This window comes from Styela clava, chromosome 4, assembly GCF_964204865.1.
Source record: "Styela clava chromosome 4, kaStyClav1.hap1.2, whole genome shotgun sequence".
Lineage (NCBI taxonomy): Eukaryota > Metazoa > Chordata > Ascidiacea > Stolidobranchia > Styelidae > Styela > Styela clava.
Window position 1 is genome coordinate 1,316,844 of NC_135253.1, and position 27,202 is coordinate 1,344,045.

The window sequence follows — 27,202 nt, forward strand, 5'->3', positions numbered from 1 at the left end:
TTCGTTAAAATGTAGTTAGTCGCTAACTGTAATGAGCTTAAACCTACGTTGAATGAGATTCTATAACGCAACTAATGCGTCTGATACGGCTTTTATCTGCCGCTAACGGGCTTATCCGCGATAAAGCGACACGCTTTGCGGTACGGTACCACTGCCGGAATCCAACTAAAATGGTTTGAAAACGTCTTTTCCTAGATAGAATTTGCAATATATAATAATAGACACGGTCCCAAAAAGAGTTCCATCTACATTGAATATTTATCAGTTTAGCGCATGCAACAGAATTAGAAAATTGAAAAACGAATATATATTTCTGTGGATTTTGTGAAATCCGATCACACTGTACAAACTCACAAACCACTAATCAGACATCTGATATATATTGAACCCGTGATATATAATTGAATCATCACACCAGAGGTAAGGAACTTGTGAAAATGAATTACAAAGGCTCGTAGTTAAACTAAATGTAAGTTAAAGAGGACGTGAATATTACAGTGTCCGCATTCTGAGAAGGTTGATTCGAGAAGTTACATGAGGTTAGGTCCAAAAGGTGACAAAATTTCCTATCGACTAAATTGAACACTAACTAATCTGAAAATTAACTGCCAACTGCGTCATTGCTCTATTACACTCTAAGAAATGTTCGGTAAATTTTACCGTCATTTTAGGGGTAGAAAATTAAAAAATGAGGTCGGTAAAATGATTCACCGACAAATGTCGGTAATAATCACCGACATGGGAGGCGTGGCATTAGTCAATGTTGCGCGCGCACACTGGTTAAGGAGAGCAGCCAATCAGACGCTATATTTCAAACGCGTAATTGATCACGCGCGTTTTTTTTGTTGCTTTACTCCTTAATTTGTCCGTTTGATTTGACGAATTCCAGACTTTTGGATTTTGATATTTGGTCGGCCGACAGTCATATCTTGGTCGCTTTTGTAATTACTGCAGTATTGCGTTGGCAGTATTTCTGTAAGCCATCTTGGATTCAATAATGTCAGTGTAGGTGTTGTGTTGTTTAGTGCTGGGTATTAATGTATTGTTCAGTGGGATTATGGCAGTATGGGGCAGTCGGGAAGTAGAGTAAGATCTATCGTTTCAATTACTGAATTAATATATATATATGATAATATGAATACATACTGGCTATAACAGTACAGCAGTATAAGGTACTGGTATAAGGTTGATTGGACTAGCTTACATCAGTATATCCGCAGATCCATGTTACGCCTGTCGATACTACAGCCAGAGCTTGATTCGTATTTCCAAATCTGAATTTTTTTGTCAGTAGACTGGCAAATGTTAAAATGCCGAAACGGCAATACAATATCTGAATATGCCCATTTTACAGCTCTAGACTATGAAATGTTAGCATCTAATTACTGAATCAAGATAAACCTGTAAACCGTCAAAATTATCAACAGCTTTATGATGATCGCAAACTCAGACTACTGGCAGGCTGGACTACAAGAAACACATGAACAGGCAGACAGGGGAGGGGGTGACGTTGCTCTACACCCAGAAACCGTGACTTGAAGAATGTGGCATTAAAATGAACAGGTATCAATTAATTATATAGGCCTACTCATATAATTATATACTGATTCAGTGATTGAAAATCATCTACAGACAGACAGATTTGATTTTGATATTTTAAGTTATTGATTCTAGGACTAATTCAGAACAGTTTCATTTGAAAAAGAGCAATTTTAGGCAATTCACATTTAACTGTCATAAAAACACTAGATTTTCTTTCAACTTATGACACTATAAATAGAAAATTAATCAAAACAACATTTATCCACCTTATTCTGCATATTTACCAAAACCAATTCTATAAATTTTGTTTAATTTCTCTTTTGAATAAGACCGAATTTGAACATATTACATATATTGATGGTGGGGAATGAATACAATCCTTTTTAACAGTGTTTTCTTTTTAGAAACTGAAGAATCTGATTATGCAGGCATGAACAAATTGTTTGCCCCAACTCTGAACTATGAAAATGTCAATGTCTAAGGCTTCATAATATTTGAGATTCTTACTAACATGTTATTTCAAGGAAGAAGAATTTGAGGTTAGTTATAATGTTAATTTTAAATTGTTAAAAGAGAAACTTTGTCATCTGCTCTGACAATAAAGTATTAGGAGTGTAATTTTTATTATTTAGGGACTTCTGAATAATTTATTCCATTTCAATACTATTTCAGGTAGCCTACCTCTTCCATCTCATCTACAAAGTTTGGTAATACTGGAAAAGTCTGTATCGATTGATTGCCCACAGATTTTTATCCATGAACTCCAAGAGGAAAAGAAAATATGAAAATTTATAGAAAGGTGGGATATTGTAATGAATGCTAGTATATGCAATTGAATAATTTCAGATATTTCCAACTTGCAAAAGAATTAGATTGATTGATTGAATACTACAAAATGTTAAATCTTATTCGAAAATTAGGTAATATTTTTAAATTTTGGAGTTGTTTGGGTAAAACTCTTTGTACATTCCATTTCAGATAACTTGAAGTTATGGAAAAGAAAATACCATGAGTTCCTCAAAGCAAAAGGATAATGCAATACAATCAGCATGGGCAACACTAACCCGGAAAGACTCCCCCTCTGCCATAGACTATTCTCTCTTAGAGGCTGTCTATAGAGACTTGTTTAAAGTGACTATGTGAACGGATACCCTGCGAGCATAAACTTCTTCAACGAGAAGTTTCTGTTTACCTCGCATTTCTAACTTTTCACTATACAATTTCTCATTTTTCCAAGTTTTCAATCATTCATTTCACGTTCACTTTTATTTTTTGAATAAACCTTGTTTCATAGAATAGTCTGTGATTTTTACTGATCATGTCCTGTAAAATGTAATGCCAGGAGATTTACGGTACTTTTTACCGGGTTCTGAATGTAAATTCACCGAATTTGTAATGTAAATTCACAGGCTAGCGTCGGTAAATATTACTACGCATTGCCGGTGAAAATTACTAGAAAATAATTGTAAGGATTACTAGGAAAATCCTGTAAAATTCACAGGTGTTCAACAGCGATTTTACCAAAAATTCTTGTGATATTTACCTTAAAATCGCATTAAAATTTCACAACTACATTCCAGTAATATGTAATGCCAGGCGATTGCCGGTAAATATTTCTTAGAGTGTACCCAACGGCAAAAATTTCAAATAAATTTAGAATTTTTAAAATATTTATTCTTGAAAATTGTGATTTATTTAATTCAATCTTGTCATCATAGTAGGTCAGGAGAATTGTGTAACAAGCATGAGTAGAAACAAAACTTGTTGTAAAAATAAGTAAGGTTTGGAATATTCAGGCATGACTTCACCAGTCTTATATTACATATCGCTGTAAATTGGTATAAATAACCTATCGCTGAGTTCGTTACATGACGTGATTTTGCAATCATTTTGGATTGTCGACTTGGCCATGCCCATGTACCATGTTTAGATTTGATTTTCAAAAATAAGTTTGGAAATATAAAATGAAGAAAAAAAATAAATAAATATGATAAATTACTAGATAGCAGCAATAAATAAATCGCTACTTTGTTTGTTTATGGACAAGGCGGATTACGAGACAAAATCGCCCGACGCGGACGCGAGATTGACAATTTTTAAAAGACTATCAGAGAAACATGATTTTTTGGGTTTTCTACAATATTAATTGTGCAGCCGATATATTTTTAAAGACCATGTGTGGCATCTGAATCAGGCAGTTATCATCCACCATTCACACTTGAACAATTTATGTTAATGACTTTGATTTTCAGATAAAAATATGTCGGAAAAAAAATCTAGATGACGATGTATGGTCGGCTTTTTCATCTTTTGCCTTTATTAGATCTCGCAAATTCTGAATTAACTTTCAATATAATGTCAATTTTCGGGGCAGTAAAAATGCATAAATATTAAAGGAAATGATACAAAGCTGGAAATTGGCGCACAAATATTTGAGGAAAAAAAACAGTGTTTTAAATGGATCGTGGTCATATTTCAGACCATCGATAAAATAATCATCAGGAGCAGAAGATGCGAATAAATTTAATCAGACTGTAAATCTGTCTGTCTGTAAAATCCGCATGGATACGTCACTTTTTTTATTTAATCGTTTCTAGCATTCCTCATAACGCTGCTAAGCGGAGGTAAATATGTGTACATGTTTTACACTGCAAGCCCATTTGAAGCACTGCGCTTGTGATACTTTTCAGGTTAGAGTAGATGTGGAATGGGGACGTCCGAGTATGATGAAAAGCGAGAGTCATGACTATTCTAAATCTTTTTCCTAATAGGCTCTGAGCTAATTAGAACTGACAAGACATAAACGCCATCTCTACCACGTGACTGAACAATCGACGAAACACATCACATCAAATTTTTTCAACAACATTTATATTTATTTATTTTATTCATTATAATTATCGCAATTGTGAGAATGAAATAATAATAATAACAACGTAGATGCATGACATATCTTGGTTAGAACATAAAGATGCTTTTAATATCACAAGAAAAAAAGATAAAGAATAAACAAAAAAGGTAACAATAATTACATTTATTATGATTCCGAACGAACGGCAGAGGCACATGGATTGGAAGCTAAAACTGCACTATTTATTCGAAGTAGGAAATAATGTGACACTTTTCGACTTTTATGGTAGAACTGCAAGAAATAATAATACACATAAAGCAAAGGCAATATTGGAACGAAACTCGTAAAATAAACAGTCCTTCAAATATAGAAGATGAGAAATATTATCATACTACCAGTTATTACAGTTCAAAAAAACTGCTTCGAAATTGACACGAAATGGTTGAATCAGGGGTTACAGATCCTGGGTTCGAGTCCCACCCATGGCGAAGGACATATGAAATCAAGTACACATCGTTCCGAAAATATGTTGACTCAGTCAGAACTGGCCTAAATGATCGGAAACGCGCACAAAACAGTTGACATAATATCATAATAAAAATACGAAACGATCAAGTTGACTGACTGCTTCTATTAGCGCATGCTTCAAACATAGAACGTCATTTTGGGCAGTACTGACACATATAATACAACGAAACATAATTTGCATAAAAAGTTAAATATGATCGTTCAATACTAAACGCGTTTACTTTCGTCTTTAAATGAAATTTACGAAAATTTGAAGAAATTCGAAACAACTGACACTATATCACGAAATCAATGATCAAGTTATAATATACAATTTGTCAATAAAACTGCCGTTTCTCGAGCAATATCAGAAAATACTGAAATTATATAATGTATACATTCTGATTGAATAAATCATCTCAGTAATCAGTCATGTGTTGATATTTATTAAAATGCAACAACGGACGTAATTTGGATTTAGCAGACAATTATTCTGAAATCCTAAGAAAATTCAAATTACTTAATCAGTCATGTGTTGATATTTATTAAAATGCAACAACGGACGTAATTTGGATTTAGCAGACAATTATTCTGAAATCATAAGAAAATTCAAATTACTTTATCAAATTTTAGTAAACTTAAATATACAAATTATTATAGCATGAACCTCGGGGTATGTATGGCAAGGTTAAGCATTGTCAGCAGAGTATATAATCAAACACGGCATCACATAAGCTCTTACTTGTCACGACAATTGTATATAAAAACGAATAATACAATTTTCATACATCACGGAGCTAAAACTAAAGACCGCTTTTTCTTTCTTTTTTTTCCTTTTGCACTTTTTGTCAACTTTCAATGGCTCAGTGGCAAAATATTACTGCAAGAGGACTGAGATAGATCGCCGACACCTTGAGTATTATATTTGAGGACTTAATTCATTTATAAAGCAGCAAAAGGAGAAAATCAGCTAAAATCTCAATTCGACAACGTGTACACTACATAACACTGTTGGGTCGGTCGATATATCTTGAAACAATAAAAAATATGCGACGAGAGTAAAAAGTTAGTTCTCTAATTGTAACTCACAAAACATTACGTATGCAGATGTAAATGCAGTCAAAGAAAAAAAAATGACGATTTAACATAAAAAAATTTACGATTTGCTACAGTCCTACAGTATTTATCGATTCCATTCGCTTTCTGAATCCTGAGTTGTATTAGACGACGTTCTAGTACAACTCAGGATCCAGACAGCGAATGGAATCGATATGGAGTAACATCATTTTTTGTGCGTAAATCGTACAAACATCACAATTACAAGTTGCTCCCCGATTCAATTCTTTGGTGAACGAAACCTTTTTTTCAATCACATGACAGAACATTTTTCTTGATCTTGATCGAATACTTTGGACATATTTTGATCTAGATTAGTCTGTACGTGCATATCTTCGTCTACCGCCCTGGAGAAAAAAAATTATTTAACATATAATGATATTGATTTTGTCACCTATTTTTCATCAAAAATAATAAATAAAAATTTTCTTTTTACAAAGACTTACATTTGTTCGTTCTCATCAATTTGTCTGACCAATCGATCTCTTTCATTGACAAGGCAGACTAATTGATCCAACAATGCTTTTTCTGCTTCTTTTTGTGCTTCGGTTTTCTGTGATTCTGCAAAAACACAGTATTTAAAAAATATAGATAAACAGAACCCAATTTACCCAATGACTCTGCCAGGAATCAAATTTATTTATTTATCGTTAGGTGAATGAGCTTTTTAAAACTCCTTCAAGTAATCCCAAAGACACGGGAAATACAAAGAGCATCACATCAATATAAATTTAGTATAGTACATTATATTCAGTAATTAAATTTCACTGACATGGCGACACCATTTTTTCTAATTATTCTCACACACATACACGTAATAAACATAACCTCAACTTCCACATATAACCAAACTACATAAACACGATGGATTTGCATGTAAATCAAACTCTAGAAAACCGTATAATGATGACCATATAAGGTTATACAGCATCTTGTAATAAAATGCTAGAGCCTGTTCACGAGCTGAAGACCACATCTGTCTGTTTCCAATTTGTCTATGTTTATGGTGAATCGTCCATAAGCTTATGACACATTTAGCTTAGTTAGCGAATTTTAAAAATAAGTTCTGAGAATTAATTTGTAAGTGTATGAAATAATTATGATATTGTTATTATTCACTCGAAGACTAATTTGTTTTCCATTTTTCAAGCCATTTCTCATGTTATTCGGTTTTTGTTCATTTTTATAGATGAAATTATCCAACTATTTTCGCCATTTTCACAAAATATGAAAAATTAGTAGGCTATAATATTCTATACTATTTAGTAGGAATAAATTAAAACATGAATCGGATACTACACAGTTCCAAGCTGGTAGCGGAGGCAGTATTAAATTACAATACAAAAAACATATTGCCTTCATCGATATCTAATACTGCAGGCCTGCAGCTTGGGCAAAAAGTTCTCTGACATGATAACACCACTTCGAGTCTAACCTTGGTCAGACGAAACGTTACAGAAATATATTTGTGTTAGTGTGCAGCAAGACTCCTTAATCACTTAGGATTCCTATATTGGTTATTTGTTTTTCGATTCACATCAGCGACATGCATAGCAGGACTTGTGTAAAGATCATCAACTCAAACTCAAATTTTATACCAAACTTGAATAGTTATTTTTCAATCGTTATGCAATATAGCTAAATTTGTTTAAAATGATGAAATGCAAAGCCTGGAAAACTGTCTGCCGTCCGGGCGAATTTAAACGAGAGATCGTTATCGATTTTCAATTCGTTGGAATTGTTCGTTGGAATGAATTTGCTGCATATAATATGTAAGCAATAGGGAGAAATCTAAATGAGGAAATTCCCAGAAACGACGCTCAAGAAAAGCACAAATGCGTTAGTCGTAAATAAATAGTGAACTTTGCAATTTAACTAACGTAGAAAAACTTCAACTAAACTTAAATGTAATCTGCGGAGAAAGTCGCCTGACTTAATCCCATTAATGATCATTTAGCGGCAAATAGAAAACCGTTTGCTTAAAATAAATTGGAATTTAGAATTTCTGTTCATTGAAAAGTGAAAAAAGTGTGATACCGCCTGTTCTATGGCGCACAATTCAGATCGGTAATAGGCTTATCCCGGATCGCTGTGCTTTTTAACCACTGTGGATGGAAGAGTGCGATCGGGACTGTGCGTAATTACGTTAAATAGGGATTAAGGGGTGGCAGGGTGAAGGGCGTAAATATTTCAGCAGATGTATATTACTTTATCACAATTTTTTAAAGACTTGAAAGAAATGACACACATATGTTTAGTCCAAGTTTGTTAGGTGGAAAAGGCGCCGCACACATGTGCCGTTTACATACGTTTTAAACTTCGTCAAAGGCGATCCAATGAAACTAGGACAAACCAAGCCTTGTTGTTTAACCCAATGTAAGTTGGAGATGAGCCCATTTTTGTCGGATAATCCCAGAACTATAGTCTGATACTGACAACTTTTGGTAGGAAATCTCGTTTATGTCATTAAATTTTTGATATCGCATTAGTACTATAAGCCCCAATTTCGGCGGCCCGCAATTCATCCCACTTCCGATATACATTTAAAATTTTGTTTTAGGGATGCGTGAACAGAGCTGGTAAAAATGCAACAAGGATAACGATACGATATAAAATTACCCACGTTCATCTACAATCTACATAGATTCTAATATATTGATGGACTTCCGTGAATTTGTGTAATGACGTGTTTTACTTTTTTGAATTTAACAGACAGATTGATCATCTGAGCGAACAAAAATAAAGGCGGATCACGCTCCAAATCGACAGAATCTTTCTTCTTAGATTCGCAACAGGATTAAAATTCCCCAAGAGTGTCCCGTCGGTTGCGGAACGGACGAGTTCGAGTCGGTCCAGCAGGCGCAAAGCGAGCGAGTCTAAGCTTATTACAGCATCGTATTTTGCCCAAAAACTCTTTCCCTGGCCGTAGATGGAATGCGCATTTAATAGGCAGTTTATCGACGGCCAAAGATAGGCTTATGATATTTCCAACGTAAGTTCCCGATGAAACATTGTGCATTACTTAGAAAGTGGACAAAAATACAGCACTCCAGTTCCAAACATCCCAGAGGGAGAAAGCAAAAACAGATGCATAACAAAAATTTTCAGTTTCGAGATACATGAAGAAATTTTCAGCAGTGACGAATATACAATTTACTATATAACAAGAAATATTATTGTCCTATTTAAACTTATTAGGAAGTTAGCGAAACCCGTGTCCCTGGAAAATAGTAAATCATCCGATTCACAGCTATTTTTACGTAAATCTATCCGATATAGCAAAGTACAAAAACAGAATATTTAAACAGGCCAATGCCACATTCATTAAAGTTTAATGTATGTGGTTTTCAAACGTATTCTACTTCAAAATATATCCCGTACCTTCGATAGCCATATACGGTCGTAATTGTTCATTAATTTCGTTCATTTGCGATCCGAGATCATGCTCTTGTTCCCTTGAAAAATAGAAAAGAGAGTCAATATTCTATCGAATGTCGAATGTAAAATACTTAACAATGATTAAATGCGCCAGAAAAAATCGTACAATCAACATATATTAAAATAGTGAAAGTGACTTACAATAAAACAAGTTGGTCTTGTTCTCGAACAATCGCATTCTTCTTCTGTATAAGTTGAAACCATTCTTGCATCAATATTTCTTCTTTATCCTGGTTCTTGTTTCGACCTGGAAAATATGACATTGACAAGTAAGTGTTAGTCCTACAAATTAATGCAAGGGCCACGCCCTCCCTACACCCACTTTCAATGTATTAAATAAATACGTGTTGCGTCATGTAATAAAACAACTAAATTTCTTTTGTATCAACTACACCAATATCTTACAAAGTGGTCGACAGTACATGAGTGAATCCAAATATAACATGAAGCCTATAAGTGTATAAGCAACGAATGAGAAGTGGAATTACAGAAGACATGTTGGCTACGGTTGTGTACCGTCCAGCAGGCCACACACAAGCAAATCAAAGTTTGTATTCACAAGCGAAGAGATATAATTGGCTAAAGATTCTTATCCGGGTCCGTAAGCCGGACGTCAGGTATTTTAGCTTCATAAAACTACGACTTTGTTGCACATGTTTCAAGCCACTGCCGTCCGTCTTCGTCCTACATTAGTATTTTGAAAATTCCAAAATTGTTGACAGTTCTATTTGATTTCATTTTTGATAAATCGAACTAACAATACGCATCTTGACCACACATCCACAAAAATTTTTCTTTGACAATGTTTCCTAATTTTATGGACGATTAAAACTGCCAATCATGAACTAACTATCAGACTTTGTTTTTGTTAATTTCTTTACATCGGCGTTTTATTTTCGCCGCGTATCACGAAGACAACATGCTAGTAATTTGGAACCATATTATAGTTTAAATTAATAGGGCATTAGAAACTAGAAATCCAACAACACCAAAAAAGTTTGCGTTTGATATAATGCTGGCCATCAGTCCTCGATAAAATGTGCGTCACGGAGACCAAACAAAATAAAGAATTTAAATTCCAATCGGAAATTTTGTCTTGTCAACATGAAGGTAAAATACCCCATAAGGATGTAGATTTATCTCAATAATGTTGGTATCTCGACAGCTCGAGTAGGTTTGGAGAACACTCATAGTGGACACTGTCGTCACCCAACACGAGTCTTCAGTCGAACAATTCACACGGACGGCGATTGACGATGATGGAGTAATGGCGTCTCCAGGATTAGTGTTCCCAATGCAAAAGGAACACCAACATAGGAAAAATCAAGAAATACTTCACATAACATCTCAATATTCTTGATTGGTGAATATAATTGGGGAAACCCAATGCGAATAGCTGCGAATGGATAGTATGGCGCGGGGAAATGCATATAAAAGTATTATATTATCAGAATATCAGACCAGCAATGAATAGTTGACCTGACACTCAAAAAAATGTCAAATTCTTATACTCAGAAAAACAATCACATAACACATTGAAATATATAGAAATGAAAATTATGGCGTTCGGTTTGATACATGTTAGATGCGAACATTGAAAAAAGAAATCAGGATGGAGATATCGCAGACAGAATATGAAAACCAAGCCTCAACAACTATGTTCCTATCGGAAATACATTACATGGTATTTGTTTATTTACAAGCGCCTGTTAAGAGGACAGGGCGACAAGTCGATGATTGCCTGTGTATACGTCCAACGTTTAACAAAGTTGTTTAATTTGAAAGAAGCCGCTACATCGACAAAATGGATGGACGAACGACTCGGGAAAGCGCACTCGGTCTCTGCAAAGTGGCGTGGGAAAAGAAAACACACGGACGCGTCCCGGAGGGGTAGGAGGGGGGATAAGTGGCGTCCCGATCTGAATAAGTCAATGATGAAGGTAAAATCACATTGTGATCGCATCACACCAGACTCCACAAGAACCAATGAAAAATAGGGTTTCACACATATCGATCTAACTTTGGTCCGTGTAGTATCTCATAAAAGAATAAGTATGATTGCGGACATGACCGCAAATTTGGAATTAAATCCAGACATTCTGATTAAAATAAACTGCGTAGGCGAAGTTTATGTTGATGTCGCAAACAAATCTGATTGTTTTATTACGCCCAGCCAATGAAATAACATGAAAATCATAATCTCGAGTCGAAATCTCGAATCTGAAATAACTGAGCATTGCGTAAAATTAATTCGTTATCGTGTCTTAAACGAACCGAGGATGGACCAGTGATGAATCATAACATGGCGGGCGAGTGCCCACGACAAAACCAGTGCATTTAAATTAAGTATTAACTAAAATAATTTGAAGTAATCTTCAACAAACACTAAGAAGATAAGGAAATTCGTTTCCTAATACCGGCGTCAATTGATTGATATATAAACGATCTACTAAAGAGTTTCTGCTCTCTGGCTTCCGATCGCGTGATTTACGTCAGAACGTGGGAAAATCATGATAAATGACCCTACAAAAGGAAAAGTGTTGGCTTATCTTCAGAAAGAACCTGTTCACCACGTTTAGTGCCCTATTGAGCACACAGACGCTTTTATAATGAAAGAGTAAATTTGCTGAGGACATTCAAGGACTAGGCCGATTTTGCAGCATCGCCCTTGACAGTAAATTATAAAATTACATTCAAGCTCGGCATTGCCCATCTCAGCAACCCATATCCAAAACATTACGGGCGGCAACTAGTACATTGTGGTAAAACTGTGTAAAAGAGGGTCATTTCCGATTATAGACGTGACCAAGGCGTTGAATCAAAATTTTGTGGCCATCTTAACAACTTTATTAGGCATAAAACACAAAACATTTATGACTTATAACAAATTGGTATAGGTGATATGCGAATTTTTCCCACATTAAAAGCTTAACAAGATAATTTTGCAAAGTGCATGTTAAAAAACGTTTTAAATTTTCATATACTCGTTGGATCTCGATTTTCTTGGATATTGGTAAAGAAAATTGATAACAGATGACATTACATGTGTTTGGAATAAATTGCTATAGCAAAATGTTAATTATTAAGTCAAATCGAAGATAAAACGGAATTTTCCACAATTATACGACTATAACAATCATAACTACAGGTGGCAACTGCTCTTTGGCTACGTGCATGATGACATCCGTTGAACTAAACGGTAATTTTATTCGTACCGATGCAATTACTTAGAAAAATACAAGCAAGCTGGCGACATATTTAATTGTTCACAGACGAAATGGACGAATTTCCCCAAAACAACCCCGAGGGACAAAATTAGAAAATGACATTCGTCTATCTATCTATTTAACAAAACGTATAATTACGACATTTAGAGAGGCTTCGATGTGACTTATCCTTTTTAGTCGACCACAAATAACAGGGAATTACACGTACCACGAGCGCAATAAATCTCTATAGACGAATGAAATGACGTTTATTGTCATAAAACCTTATATTAGACACACACCGCGACATTTGAAAACAGGGCTGGGAATATCACGTATTAGGTCTCCTTAAATATAGAATAATTTAAAATCGAACGGAAAAAAAGACTAATAAAGCCAACTTAGACTAATATAGTTTTTCATATCTGAATTAGATAAAAAATACACAAATATTAATATGTATATAACATAGCTAAATCGTACTGATGGCTAAAAAAACAATTTCAGTATGATAGTATTTCCACCATTTTCATGAGAGTTTTAGTTCGGATAAAAGCACTGCTTGCTTTGGTACTTTACTAAGTACTTTACTGTCAGGATTGTTATTGACGCTGTTTGGTGATTCGACAAAACAATAAACACAAAACGGATGGCGGAATGATGGTGACGCAAATATGATTTCAATTCAGTGACGAAATGACGATGTAATAAATGAAAATGCTAAATTTTATTTTTCTAGTAATCTCTAGATTTGTTCTGTGAAACTAAAAATAACCCATGGAAATCATGATTCATATTCAATGCTCAGAAACATGCAGATATAGAGATTTTATCGAAGATAAAAGTTTTTGGAGGATTACAAGACCGTCTTACGATCACTCTATTGTATCTCGATTAACGTTTGCGGGGATTAAACAATGTAATGATGGTTTATATTTAGCCGATTATCATTCAGTCAAACCGGGGTTCCCCTAGATATCGATGGTTACAAACAGCCATGAAGAATAAAATCAGACCGAGTTATGCTTTTCCCTCCAATGCATAAATTTTATTGATTTTGAATATGATAAACTCAAGTAAAACGGTTAAAAGCATATAATAAATAGTGTGTTGTAATTTGTACTTAGTTATTGTGGCATACGTTAAAGAAAGCTTATTTAAGTAATAAACGAAAAAACCTTTGATCACATGCCGGAACTGCCGTGAATCACGCGTTCCGTGCGTAATTAAACTTTGACAGCGAAACAACAAGTTGTATGGTTGTTAACAATAACGGAGACACTGTGGCACCGACAAAAACTACCAGCGAATACAAGTGCCGCAGTGAATCATTGAGTCGGGTTGAGGTATGCACCCACTTGTGTGGGGAAGAATTAATATTTTGTATCTAAACTTCAGAGAGCCAATTAAGTCGACTTAACAACCCTCATAGGAAAGATTCGCACCGTAAATGTCACTCGGTGTAGAGGCAGAAGATCGTATAAAACAATGCGATATGCGAACAAATAAACTTTTAAACTGACTGAGCGACAGCTCCTCTAGCGACCAACCCACCATATTTGCAAGATTAAATTTTACATGGCGAACTGAGATAAAAGAATGAAATAAAAATGGATGTTGTAATCCGGTATACGATTGTCGCTAAAAGTGGTCATGGCTGCGATAATCCTAGCCTTGGGCGTAACCAGCGCATTTCGCTCGAAGTTCCTCGTAAAAGAATAGTTATTTATGGAAGATACATGTAAAAAAAAGCAAAAATGAATATGGCAATCAGTAAATATAATAATTAGAATTACACTCTGCCATGGGTAAAGCATATGTTGACAAAAAAGTAAGAAAACCGTTCATATCTGGCTCATCCCAACAGTGTATATTCCTGTCCATTTTGAACCAAGCCGAGAACACATAGCAACCATGTTACATGTTACTTTTGTTTCCAAAATAATCGAGAAGTGTCAGACATGCCCGTGAAATAAATATTTAGGTAACAGGTAAACAAACAGAAGCGCTAGCTGGAAATATAACGAGCTACATATGAACTTGGACGACAAATTAGAAGACAATAGAACAGACGTAGGAAGTCAAAATCGCGACAACCAAAGTATGCCGATCGTCAAACCTAAATCGAAGAAGTTTTCAGATGGTCATCCTTCAATTCAAAATGTATATAACAAAAACCAAAAATAAAATTTGGGAAAACACTTTGCACAAAATACATTAATTCAATTCATGTTTTATATACAGGGTGACACCAAAAACAGAAGCCAAAAATTACTTCTACGAAAATGAAGAAAATTTATTCAACATTTCATGCACATGTCTTTATGTCCCCTCTAAAATATGTTACAAATATTCGTTTTTTGGTCACCCTATAAATTGATCACAATTATTAAAAGTGCCACGAAGTCGAAAAGTTTCCTTTCGTTTTTATTTATTATAAGGGGGCAATTCAAGTTATATATTTGATTTATTAGATTTTTATGAGAGTCCGAAAAGTAAAAATCTGCGAACTCGAGCAGGTTCACAGTTCGATAAAACCGTCATCGGAATGACAACCACAGATGACCGCGTTTGCTTTGTTTAGAAATATAAAAGATACATTGAAACATTACGAGTTGTTTTTTGACAGCGTCGGTGGTTCGCTTCTCGGAAGAGTCGTGATGAACATAGGCCACACGGATAACAAAATAACTCAAGAATTTTACGCGTCGATTTCTTTTCTTCTAAACTTTCTCTTTTTTATTAAAAAATTAGTTTACAACGATATTGACATCGAAACAGAAAATATATACAATGTGGTCATATTTTTCGCTATAAATCAAACTGATTGAAAAAAAAATTAAAAAAATGGTCGATTCTCCGAAGAGAACTGACAACGTTAATCCATCTACAATGCCATAATCTTTAACGGCGTGAACCTTTTTGGCCCACGTCCACCATTGGAATTTTTTAATAAGAAAAGCCAACCAAAAAAATTCAGTAGAATAAAGTATATTCCGGTGTGAATTGTGGTATTCTCGACTGGTAGATAAAAACACTTAAAAGAGCGATGATTCAAGTATGTGAAGCCGATAATGCTCATTAAAAGTCACAGGCCACCTAACGCTTTTATCAGACTAATACTGTATCCTAATATTAACTTACTCGAAATAACATCGAATTAGATTTAATGTTTTATCTTTGAAGAGTGGTTTTGCAATTTTGTTCTGAACTACTTAAAAATGTTCTTGTTTATTATTACCGTCAACGTAAACAAGAATAGTCATTGACAGATGGTTTATGAAATGTCAATCTAAAAGATTAAGAAACCAATTATTAGTTGAAATATTGAAAATGTTGAAAAAAAGAAGATGACATATACATGGTTACATGTTGTGAAGGTCATAAATAAACAAGACTTTTACTCGAGGAATGCCGAACCTAAAATATTTGATATTTTCAGATATTTTTGTAAGTAAAATTCAATAAATTAGCAATTGGGTTTCTCAACGTTTGTATCTATGGATGATAGTATCTCTCACTCCACGCAATTTATAGTGATCGTATATATCACCAAGTCAGTTTTTACACATCAATATACCCAAACATAAATTATATGATAATAAAACCGTTCAGATCGCCATTTTTCAATTTTCGAAATGAAAAATAAAATCCTTATGGCAAATTGTAAAAAATGCCAACATCTCCCCAAAACTTGACAGGAAAGAGAGATAATCATCATACTCGTCAGTGGCCACTCGCACGACTGACAGTGTTGTTGATTTGAATAAACATAAACACAAAAGAATAAAACTGATAGTAAAACAGGCCTAAACCAAAATCCCCGCTTAAGATAAATTTAGCAAAATAAAACCACGGATTACCACGAATGTATCCAATCAGATAAAATAAATAAGTCATCGGGGCAACAAGGCCATTTCAAAATACTAGACAACGTGTGAAGTATATATACACAAATCCTTGATCAGAACGAATGACAAGAAGCTTACAAAGGAGTTAAGGCGATTTACGGATCCCTCCAGATTCTTATCTCAACGTCATCCAGCAAATCGAGAAGTCAGTGCTCCCCTTCGAAAAGTATCGACATTTTACTACAAAATGGTTTACTGTGAAAGTTTTATTGTAAGGTCGATGTTTATGTGAAAGTGTTTGTGTTTCGTTGAGTGCAATTTAACAAATAAGTGAACACTGAAGAAAATAATTCAGTTAGCTTTTTTGAGTTTGAATGAACAGATTTACTAAACATAGAGCACGCGCACAACCAAACGTATTTCATCTATAGTATAGGCTGTTTTAATCCATTTTCTTGTGGGTAGATTTATATCCGAGTGTAATTCCTGTTTTATCAGATATATTCAACGATTTGAGAATTAATACAAATACTATCAATAAATATTATGCAATTCGAATAGAATTACATTAAAATGCGTGCATACAATGTGGAGATAAAATCAAAGTTATGCATATACGTCACGTCGTATTCTGACCGTTAAACAAGCTGATTATACAAGATTAAAATTAAAATATGGTGAAGTGGGTGAAATATTTCTCCGATTTACAGCATCATTGTTGTAAACATTGTTTACATTGTTGTAAACTGCTTGTCTGAGGAAGTCTGATTTTGGTCAGACGAAACGTTACAGAAATATATTTGTGTTAGTGTGCAGCAGGACTCTTGAATTGCATATTATGGTATTTTATTCATGCTACAGCATCCTTGCATTACATGCATACGGATCCACTAGCGCAAAGGCATAGAGAAAGGATTGGGAGTTAGTCTCGCGCAACCTCTACTGATCGTTATAAAAAATTGATCATTCGCATTATGAGAGTCTGAACGCTATCAAAACCAAAGCAACACAAAAGGGCAAAACCTCTGAGCTGAACTAAAATTCAATACAAAATTTTTAAAAAACCATAATTGGCCACCTGTTCGAGAAAAGCACCCTTGAGGATTATTATTTCGAAGCAGCAAAATATGAGTTATTATTCTATGTTGCGTAACAGTAGGCCACTGCATAATTCTTGATATTCATTTTTTGGCGACCAACTATGGCGAAATCTAACGGGTGGACGACAGTCTTTGAAATGATGAAATCTCCACAGCAGCTGCATTTCTCAAACAGGAAGGATTCCTACCGATATGGATCACCATGTCACAGCAAGCGGGAAACATTGGATTGTCCCGAGTTCACAGCAATAGTGAATAAAAGAAGAGTATACTTTACATACAAGAGTCAGTTCTATTTTTAAATATAAATTAACTAAGGAGAATTAGTGAGAAGTTCTAGAAAACGAATTACGATTAGATAATTTTTTTTGGAGACGATAACTAGCTTTTCTGCCTGGACATAAAATATTAACTGAAAACATCAATCCAAATTCTGAAATGGGGCGTGTGCTATCCTGAATATACCACATAAAAATATAAAATAAAACTCTTTAATATTACTTGAAAAGACCATCAAAGAGTTGTCATACGTGTGGTCTGAGTGGGAAGGTGGCCCAATGAGTCATTGACAAAACTGACAGTATCTATTGTACAAGTTTCCGAATTCCTGGGAATAACTAAATTTAGGAAGACGTCACAGCACGTCCAACAACCTCATGACGACAAAATAACGTCATGTTTTCGGCGTGGGGTGCCATCGGTTAGGATATAAAAATTTCATACCCTCCAGGAGTATAGAAAGCTTTCTATTTATATAAAAAAATGTATCAATAACCAAATTGTTTCAAATTCCGTGTGTCGCCTAAACGATGTGCCCTTGAACAAAATGGCAACGTATGTCATACTAAAAGAAAAATGAACGACAATTTAATATAAAAATGTCTATGTAGTTAACAAGTATTGGGAGAAAATTTCATGTTATTGTGCAACCACATTTTTTCATCATCAACTTCAAATAATAACCCGTCGCTATCAAGACGCTTGACGTTGTCAGGCTTCTAAGACCGAATATATGAATATGATTCAAATTCGAGTGGCAAAGACACATTAAATCACTCTCAATTTTAAAAGAAATTAGTCCATTTTGTCTGAAAGCTGTTAGTAAGAAATTAGAAAATCGATATCAGCAATAAAACGTGGCAGAGTATAATATTGATAAGGGAATTGGAACTATAGTGATGAGTTCAAAAATCACAGCTCCGAAAATAATATAAAAGTTTTCCTGTTGAAAACAGATTATTTTACCAGCATTGAGATACTAAAAATATTAATCAGAGGGTTAAAGACGCTGTTTATTGGCTGTGGGAGATGTAAATCCTGCGCGGTGACTTGGATGAATGGATCGACTGTGTCGAATTTTCGAGACGTGACATAGTTAGGACAAATCGGGATGGTGGATGTTTACAGGTAAACAGCCTGGTAAATTCGTCGAAAAAGGCGGTAGTGGTAATATAATTAGTTCCAATGACACAAGTTTTGCTATACATAACATTTTCGAAAAAAATGATGGATTCGGCCAGTGAAAAAGCATCTTTGACGTTAAATTACATATAGAAAGTTTAAAGAGCTAATTGTATCAGCAAAAGTATTTATTTGGGTCCATAACTAAAATAGTAGAAATATAACTAAAATAAAAAATAGAATATCAACATGATCATGTCATTGACGACAGGTTTTGAGGAAGAAAGCGTGAAAAACAGCCGCTTATTCCAAGAAAACCGGAATTTGCGAAGCGTGTGCTGGAAACCCGGCTTACCAACGAGATTACAAATTGCTTAGATGAGATTGAGCTTGTCAAAATCCGATGGACATGAACATATCTAATTAGTTCTTTACACCAAAAATATTGCACAAAACAAAAAAACAACTTTCAATGAACTGACCAATTTGTTCGCAATGTCGTGAAAATTGCAAGGAGATGATATCATTTGATATGGTTTTACCATGAATTAAATCAAAACAAATTCAACAAGACAGGAGAATGTGATCCTTCTGTGCAATATGAGATTGTATGTTTTCACATTGAAAATCTAACAGAAAAATATCGAAAACCAATATCAAATTCATTTCATCTAAATCATTTGTATTTCAGCGAAGTGAATAAGTATGTTATTTTGCTATTTAATAGGAACTGTTAAATAGTTGTTTGCCTGTATAAATTTCTTCATAACTTCGGAAGCTAATATTTGACGCAACATCGTAGATGACTGACCAAGAAAATATCCCAACTAATATTCACGTAAAACCTAGATTACATTTGTAATTCTCTATTATTTCCAGGATATATCGGTTAAGCCTATAACCATGCCTGTTAATTGGCTTATTGTGTTAAAATAAACCCACCGGCTCATGACACCACAGATTATTTTATCATGTTATAACTACAACAAGAATACAGTGACATGCAGTATGACGGCATTTGAAAAGTCAATGTCATAGAATATTTTCCTTTTGTCAACCATACTTGCCAAACCCAGAGATGGTTAAAAGAAGCAATCACTGGCCTACGTTAGCAGGTTTAGAGGAATGATTTTGATCAAATGTTAACAGGCTTTCACGATATCCACAAGATGAGCAGGGCGAGTTATTGAGATTCAACTCGATTCGTCAAGATCTACATTGCTTGTTATGATTATGATGAAACTTTGTCACAGTTAACTGAACAATGAGATGATGAAAATTTAGCCTACTTTAATTGTTGTATGCAAACCTTTTTGAGAAAATAGCCCGTAAGTAATAAGTATTTACTTATTATGAAGAAAATTGGCGTTCGTTTTGTGAGTTTTAATTTCGAAACTAAAGTCGACAAGCGCGTGCTGACAAAACCAACAAATAAATGATAAAGGCACCCATACGTGGGTGGGTGACGGACAGCATTGTCATTTGGCGCGTGATGTCGGCAAGCGCAAGCATATTTCCGCGGATTCGCTTCATCAACGTGTAATAACATTTCAGTTTATCAATAAAACAGAAGGTAAAAAATCAGTGAATGACTAAACACAAAACTCTGACAAACGTCAGCAACGTTTGATCAACCGCTGGAGAAATACCATTTTCGCCAGATATTGGGGGAACATTTTGAAACACTAGTCACTCTTCATGAAATCAAAAAGTCCGGTAATTCATTCGTCAGGCAAATCGTCACCTTATAAATACCCCAATATACCTATACTCAGATGACCCCTGAAAACTGGTGAATCATCATTAATCAAAGGCGGCTGAATGTGACAAGCCATAAAAGCATTCGGTGTACCAGAGAAATTTATTGCAGTTTTCACAATTAGGAACCAAATAGTCAGTCCATAGTTCTATTCTTCCATTTAACGTCATGGTAAAATTCGACGTGATCAAGATTCGCTAACGTCCAACAAATAATTCTCTTCCATAAGGTTAGATGTTCCATTATAAGTATATATATTTCTTATTTACAATGGGAATTAGAAATGCATCTAATCAAAACAATGACTAATTGCTGCTCCATTGCGACACCAGGTGTGAGAGTTCTTTCGTTTATAACTTTATACCACAAGATTTCTAGAGGTGGGCTTTTCGGGCCGGCGATGTGTTTTGTACATACGTTATATGACAGTGATGAACGGAATCATCATCTGCAGTAATCGTAGTCGTTAAATATACTACCGAGAAGTTGTAAATGTTCTCTCCTATAGTTAACCATAGGTGATACTAGGATAATAACATGTTATGTCATTTGTATCTTGGAAAAAAAGAACTGTCGACATAATATATTTTCATACGTGTAGGGCAAACCGCTATATTCCGACTTATACAACCTCTATTGAAGAAATAAAACTTGTTTCATTATTTCCAACTATCTCAAACCAATCAAATGTCTTCGCATCACGGCCGATTTGCTTTCTATGAGGATTAGTGTCGTTCACGCAATCATCTAGACCAAACCCCCGGAATAATTTTAAATTTTCAATAGAATCGAAATCACAAAAGCTGTGTGTGGTCTTGTCACAGTGCGATCAAATATTCTTCGTCGTTTATTACAACATGGAACTAACACAGTGACGTGACAATAATAACAGTTTGAGGCGTTGAACTATTACAACAAAACTGAACAAACTTTATTCAATTCAAATTCGATCACAATAAACAAATTGTACTATCCCTTCAGTACGAAATTTACGGTTTAATAATAATGGTCCAAGTTGGACCAATATTCAAGATGAATGATGTAGCACGGAATATTGTAATTTTCTTGAATGAATTACCGGAATAGCATGATGATAATATGGACCGGCCACCTCATAACGATAAGAAATTCTCAAAACCATACGAAAGTGAAAAATTTTGCAGGAAAGAACAAATCTTATAAGTTGTATATCAGAATTATTACATTTGAAAATGGCAATTTTTAGAAACTGAAGCGAATAAAATTCTCGAAGCGTGCTCCTTCTCTATTCGGGTGTCGAATCGCGAATCCAACCTAAATAAATCTATGTTGACAAAAATCGAAAGAAAAATCAATGGAGCTCCGAGCTCTATATTTCCAGAAGCTCGTTAGGAGAGTAGAAATGCATTCTGGGGACTTTACGAAGCTGTCAAACCCGTCAAACAGCGTTGAGAGACGAGACAGACCACCAAGCGAGAATCGACCCCGAATTGGGGATTAGAGAACTCGCAGATAGAAAAAGACAAAAGCGAGACCGCGTCCAGTAGAGTCTAGTGGGAGTTAATACCACACGGAATTTGCATGACAGCGTGCTCCCTCGCACAAAGTCTATTGTTCTTAAAACATCCATGAAAAAGTTAAGCAAACTGACTATTAACGATATTGAAAATGCCAAACGAAGACGGCGACGCACAATGCAAAAAAATGAAAACCTAATTACCCTGACCACAATTTATTGATTGTAGATCGTAATACCATATATGATAAAAATATTTGTACGGCATTGAATACATACTCCAGCAATAATATAGGCAATGAACATAACAACATTGTTTTCCGGGATCGAACTATATTTAATTTCGATATATTTATTGACAAAGTGAATCAATACCAACTTTCTTTTGTATTTGGACCACCAAAGAAGCGATAGACATGTTACTAACAAGCGAGGGTCACCGTGGGTTGATAGCAATGACTCGATGGCGATGATTACGCGACCAGATGTCAAAAAGTTTGGCGACGTTTACGTTATGACGCAAGCACGCAATGACGCGACTAAGGTTGAGTTTAGGTTGATAGTTGGTGATCAAAGGTTCGTAAAGCTATGAGCGTGAGTGGTTCTTGATCGTAACGAAACGAAATGATGATGTATATATGATTTATAAAATTGCGTTCAAATCCAACGCCAAAGTCGGAATTTTTTCTAAAAAATCTAACGTACCATATCCCGCTCCATGAAACACAATTAATCTGAGCTTCCGCCACGTAACTCCATACCTATTTTTTCGAGTGTTTATCGACCTCGCTCGGAACTAGAGACAGACGAGCAGTTACTACGTTTTGGGAAGGACCGAAGTATTTCCGGTTTATAGGAGTTTACTAATGTGATGCAGCAAGATGAGGTGTTATAGGAGCTTTAATTCTGGATTTTCGACTAAGATAAGCCGAGGCGCAAACCACTGAACGAACCACCGTGTGGTTGGAAATTTTCAAAATTTGTTGTTGCCATAGAATTAAGAACTAAGCAGTGTTTATTTTTGCGATTTTCTGCACCCGTTCAGGTGATGAAATGGAAGATTTAGAATCGGATCATGTTAGGTGAAGTCCGGGACATGGGTGGAACAGGCATCGTTAACGAATATTCTTAGACCAATGCAATTAAATCTTAAATTTTTATACTTTCAGAAAACTTAAGACTTAGCGCCGACAGCAAAAGGTCGTCGGCTGATAAAAGAAAAGGAATGATTAGTAAAAACAAACAAAATTCGTCACGCACGGTTGGTGGCCACTTATACTTAGAGTAACTTAAAATGAGAAAAATAATCTGGAAATCGGCTCAATATGATATTATGAGAAAACTTGGTGAGGTGAGGGACCCCAACGCCATTTTGTATTTACGTCCGGGTAATAGTAGTTGAAAATCGCAGTTGTTGTGATTAAATTCAATCGATTTTCTATCTGTTATGTCAAGTCCAAAAAAATCTGCTTCAAATTCGTCAATGTTATTCTTGAATTCTCACTTTCTCTAATTTTAATCACCACAGCTGGAAAGATTTGTTCTATTCAATACAACATAACAAATTCCGCTTACAGAATCAGTTATAAAAAGTTCACAAGTGAAATGTGGTATAGTATATACAGTAAAACGCATCTTCTCCTGTCATAGTCACTTCCACAGAAGGTAAAGTGCTTATAATTGCAGTTAATGTGAATGCAAACTATCAGATATTTGATACGTGTAAGGGAGTCTGAATAATCCGAAAAGTGGTTCACTGGTTGCCATCTGGATGCAACGTCTATTGACGGTGGAGATGACCCATTATCGACTACATTTCTACAAACGATTGGCATTGTTATGGAATCAACCCATATTCTACTTCTGGGCTCATAGTTTTGATTAAGTATACGCCCAAGAGTCTGAGAAATCCGTATGAAATATTAAAACTCACTAATGGAATTACGTCCAGAGATTTTTGATATATTTTTACTGACAGAAAGTTTATTGAAACACAATTAACTGTGTATTAATTAATTCATGGGTAGTTTATTTTGTAATATTACTTTGTGGTGCTATGATAAACTTGTAAAATACGAGCAGCGCAGAGAGTTATCAAAAGTTGAAACGAGAGGGTCGTATCAGGTTACCAAAATTCAGAGTGCAGAAAATTGATATAATTGGCCTCCTAAAATTGGTTAAATAACACCGGTGAAATGGCGTCTGGCATGCTAAAACCGTGCCACGCCTTCAATAATAAAACCCAACATCTAGAAGATATAAAAATGGTCAAAATTGAGTAATATGGACAAACGATATTAAAAAAAAACACAAAACTTACCCGATCTTGATAGTTAATAGTGAAAATGATAGCGGCTTAGGAGAAAATGGAAACGCTGATAAATGGGGCATGTAAAATTGCAAAAGAAATTTAAAACTTTGCGGATAGTCAGAACGGAAACGTTCTGTTATGTCACTAATATGATTGGGCCGCCGAATTTATTGTTTCTGTCATAGTAAAGCAACGATCGAAAAAGACATGTCGCAGGAAATATGACTTATGTATGACTTAAGTTTGGCAATTCAGTTATTCGCCATTTACAGCGAGAAACGAAACTGGCTCAAGGCTTGGTTACCGAGCTATCGATTCAACTGTCCCCAATATGTTTCACCTCATAACTTAAAAAAAGATAGTTATATATATACAGATTTTATATGTTCGAAAAAAAATATTTTAAAACATTACCACCTAAGTGGAGAAATGCAAATATCAAATTTATATGAAAGTGTACGAGTAGTAGAAATATCTAAGACGGACGATTTATAAAATGTAGCAGAAAAACAAAGCGATAGATCCGTCACCAGATATACAACGTCGGGTGGCCTTTCATATACAATTAGCGCAAATTAAAAGGACAGGTTTTTGCTGTCATTCACGAGATAGTAAAACTGACAGCCCGCCCGCGATTTACTGATTCTATCTTTCCTGTACAATATAAAAAAATAAGAGAAATTGGACTAGACCGAGGCGTCGGTGACTCGGTGACCTCTATTGATAAAGGGTCTCGTGAAAATTGACACGGGTGTTCTTCACAAACCTATTCAAGTTTATCTGCTATGACGTTGGTAAGAATGCCATGGCATCAAGATGGATTCAAAGATAGCATTTTATTAACGGAAGAACTGGTGAACGAAACATAGGACCGATTTCTTTATATACAGTTCACAGAATGCATCAGATTCTTCTCATCGTGCGTTAAATATGAAATATGGAGCGTTAAAAAAAACATTCTCACACGGTCATATTAATAAAACATTTTATCTGTAACAATTTTGCTACCACATCACTCAATATCGACGTAAATTAGACAATGTTCAGGCGTCTTGCAATAAACTTTCTTATTAAATATCACCCACTGAATAATAATAGCATTTATTATCGAAGAAAGTGCGCCCGCATACCCTGGAATCGCGTGCTAGCGGTTCAGGCATCGCAGGTATCAAAGCGTATCTCGATGGCTATCGTATTTTAAGGTGACATGCGGATGGGAAGAATCTTGATAGCAATTGAAATTCTAGCGTTCAATACAATTCGCTAAAACGTTGAAGAACGATCTCTCCATTAACCCTTTATTGAGTCACATATTGAAAAAGGTACGCAATTCTACGACCAGATCCAGTTTCATAAACGCCGATATATGCATCAATACTTGCAGCGATGACACCCATTTTCCAGCTCACTACCGAAACTAAGTTCAAAAATTTTCAATCATTGTGCATTTTTGATATGGTACCTCAGCGGTGAGAACTTGTCTACAGTTTCAAGGCGATAAAACGTGGTTAGAAGGTTCTTTTAGATAGAATAAACAATACCTGTACAATTTATGAAAGTGTTATTTGGCGGTTAAATGGTCCCAAAAAAAAAAAACAGTTGCGAATTTGGTGCGTTTTTGTTGAGAATATCGGGTTAATATAGGGTAAGAAAAAGTGTTTATTTTTTTCGAAGAGATACGAGTACAATACGGAACGATTTAATCGTGTAAAGGGTGATAAGAACTAAACGGGTATGCTCACGCGATGCCGATAATTGGGCAAGATTGAATGTGGTGGGCGGAAAAGAAGTCCGCCATTTTGTCTAAGATACAACCACATATTGCGGAAATTTAATACTGCCCCAAAGTCAGTACGAGCTCGTGAAATAAATAACCCCATCATATAGATTAATAAAGAGTACTAAATGAAAATTTTTATTCATTTGGGATGAAAACGCTACAACTGCAGTTCATTTGACCGGAGCTGACAAAACTGATAAAACGGAAAAGAACGATTGCCAATAACCACAGGTCCATAGGGTTTTTTCATGTGGAAAAAAACATAAAATTATAAATTAAAAGTAGATAAATAATAAGATCGAAAAAATATTTAATTTTCATATAAAATTTAAGAAAGATATATAATTTTGTAAATGAATGTTAGCTATGTAAGATTTTTCAGTGCGTTTATTTAAATCGCTGATTAAAATCTTGTGATAAATACGTAACGTTTTGTTTTTCTGTCATTAATCCGATTATAGACACATAGATACTAATCGTCCTAGAAGATTAATTCTGGTTGGTCGGAATAAAACCGACAAAACGAGATTAAAATATAGCCAAAGATGGCACCAACGTAAATCAACTTAAAAAGAGCGATTTATGTCTGGCCAACGCATGTTTACAGTCGACGAAAAGAATCATTGATTACCACAAAGCACAAGAATACAGTACAGATCATCGAAGTATTTCGCCCCGGATGCCGAAGTTATTTTGAAAATTCAAAATGGCGGCTGTAGGTGAAAACAAGAGGCCAGGACACGCAGAAAATAAATACACTGGTTTGCTGCGTAGGTGTAAATAAGCAAAGTAGGTAAATTAAGAAATCTATTCGCATTGGACAGTAAAATATATACTTGATCACT

At 35.0% G+C, this 27,202-nt stretch overlaps 1 protein-coding gene and 1 long non-coding RNA gene across 3 annotated transcripts in view; one reads left to right on the forward strand and one right to left on the reverse strand.

Moving 5' to 3' along the window:
* The first annotated feature begins 1,771 nt into the window (after positions 1 to 1,771).
* Positions 1,772 to 3,036, forward strand: LOC120346423 (uncharacterized). Its single transcript, XR_005569990.2, has 3 exons — positions 1,772 to 2,081; positions 2,215 to 2,341; positions 2,521 to 3,036. It is a non-coding gene; the product is annotated as an uncharacterized LOC120346423 (long non-coding RNA).
* A 1,360-nt stretch (positions 3,037 to 4,396) lies between these two features.
* The window catches only part of LOC120327016 (uncharacterized), a 46,773-nt gene continuing 23,967 nt past the window's right edge, over positions 4,397 to 27,202 (reverse strand). Inside the window, exons 22-26 of one of the 2 annotated variants that reach the window (XR_013475040.1) lie at positions 9,596 to 9,701; positions 9,398 to 9,471; positions 6,463 to 6,577; positions 5,519 to 6,363; positions 4,397 to 5,419 (exon numbers count right to left, since the gene is read on the reverse strand). Coding sequence is in view for 1 of the 2 variants with exons in the window: in XM_039393392.2 (XP_039249326.2) it covers positions 6,270 to 6,363; positions 6,463 to 6,577; positions 9,398 to 9,471; positions 9,596 to 9,701 (389 nt within the window). In the remaining variant the exon portion in view is untranslated. The other variant, XM_039393392.2, reaches the window with a different exon arrangement.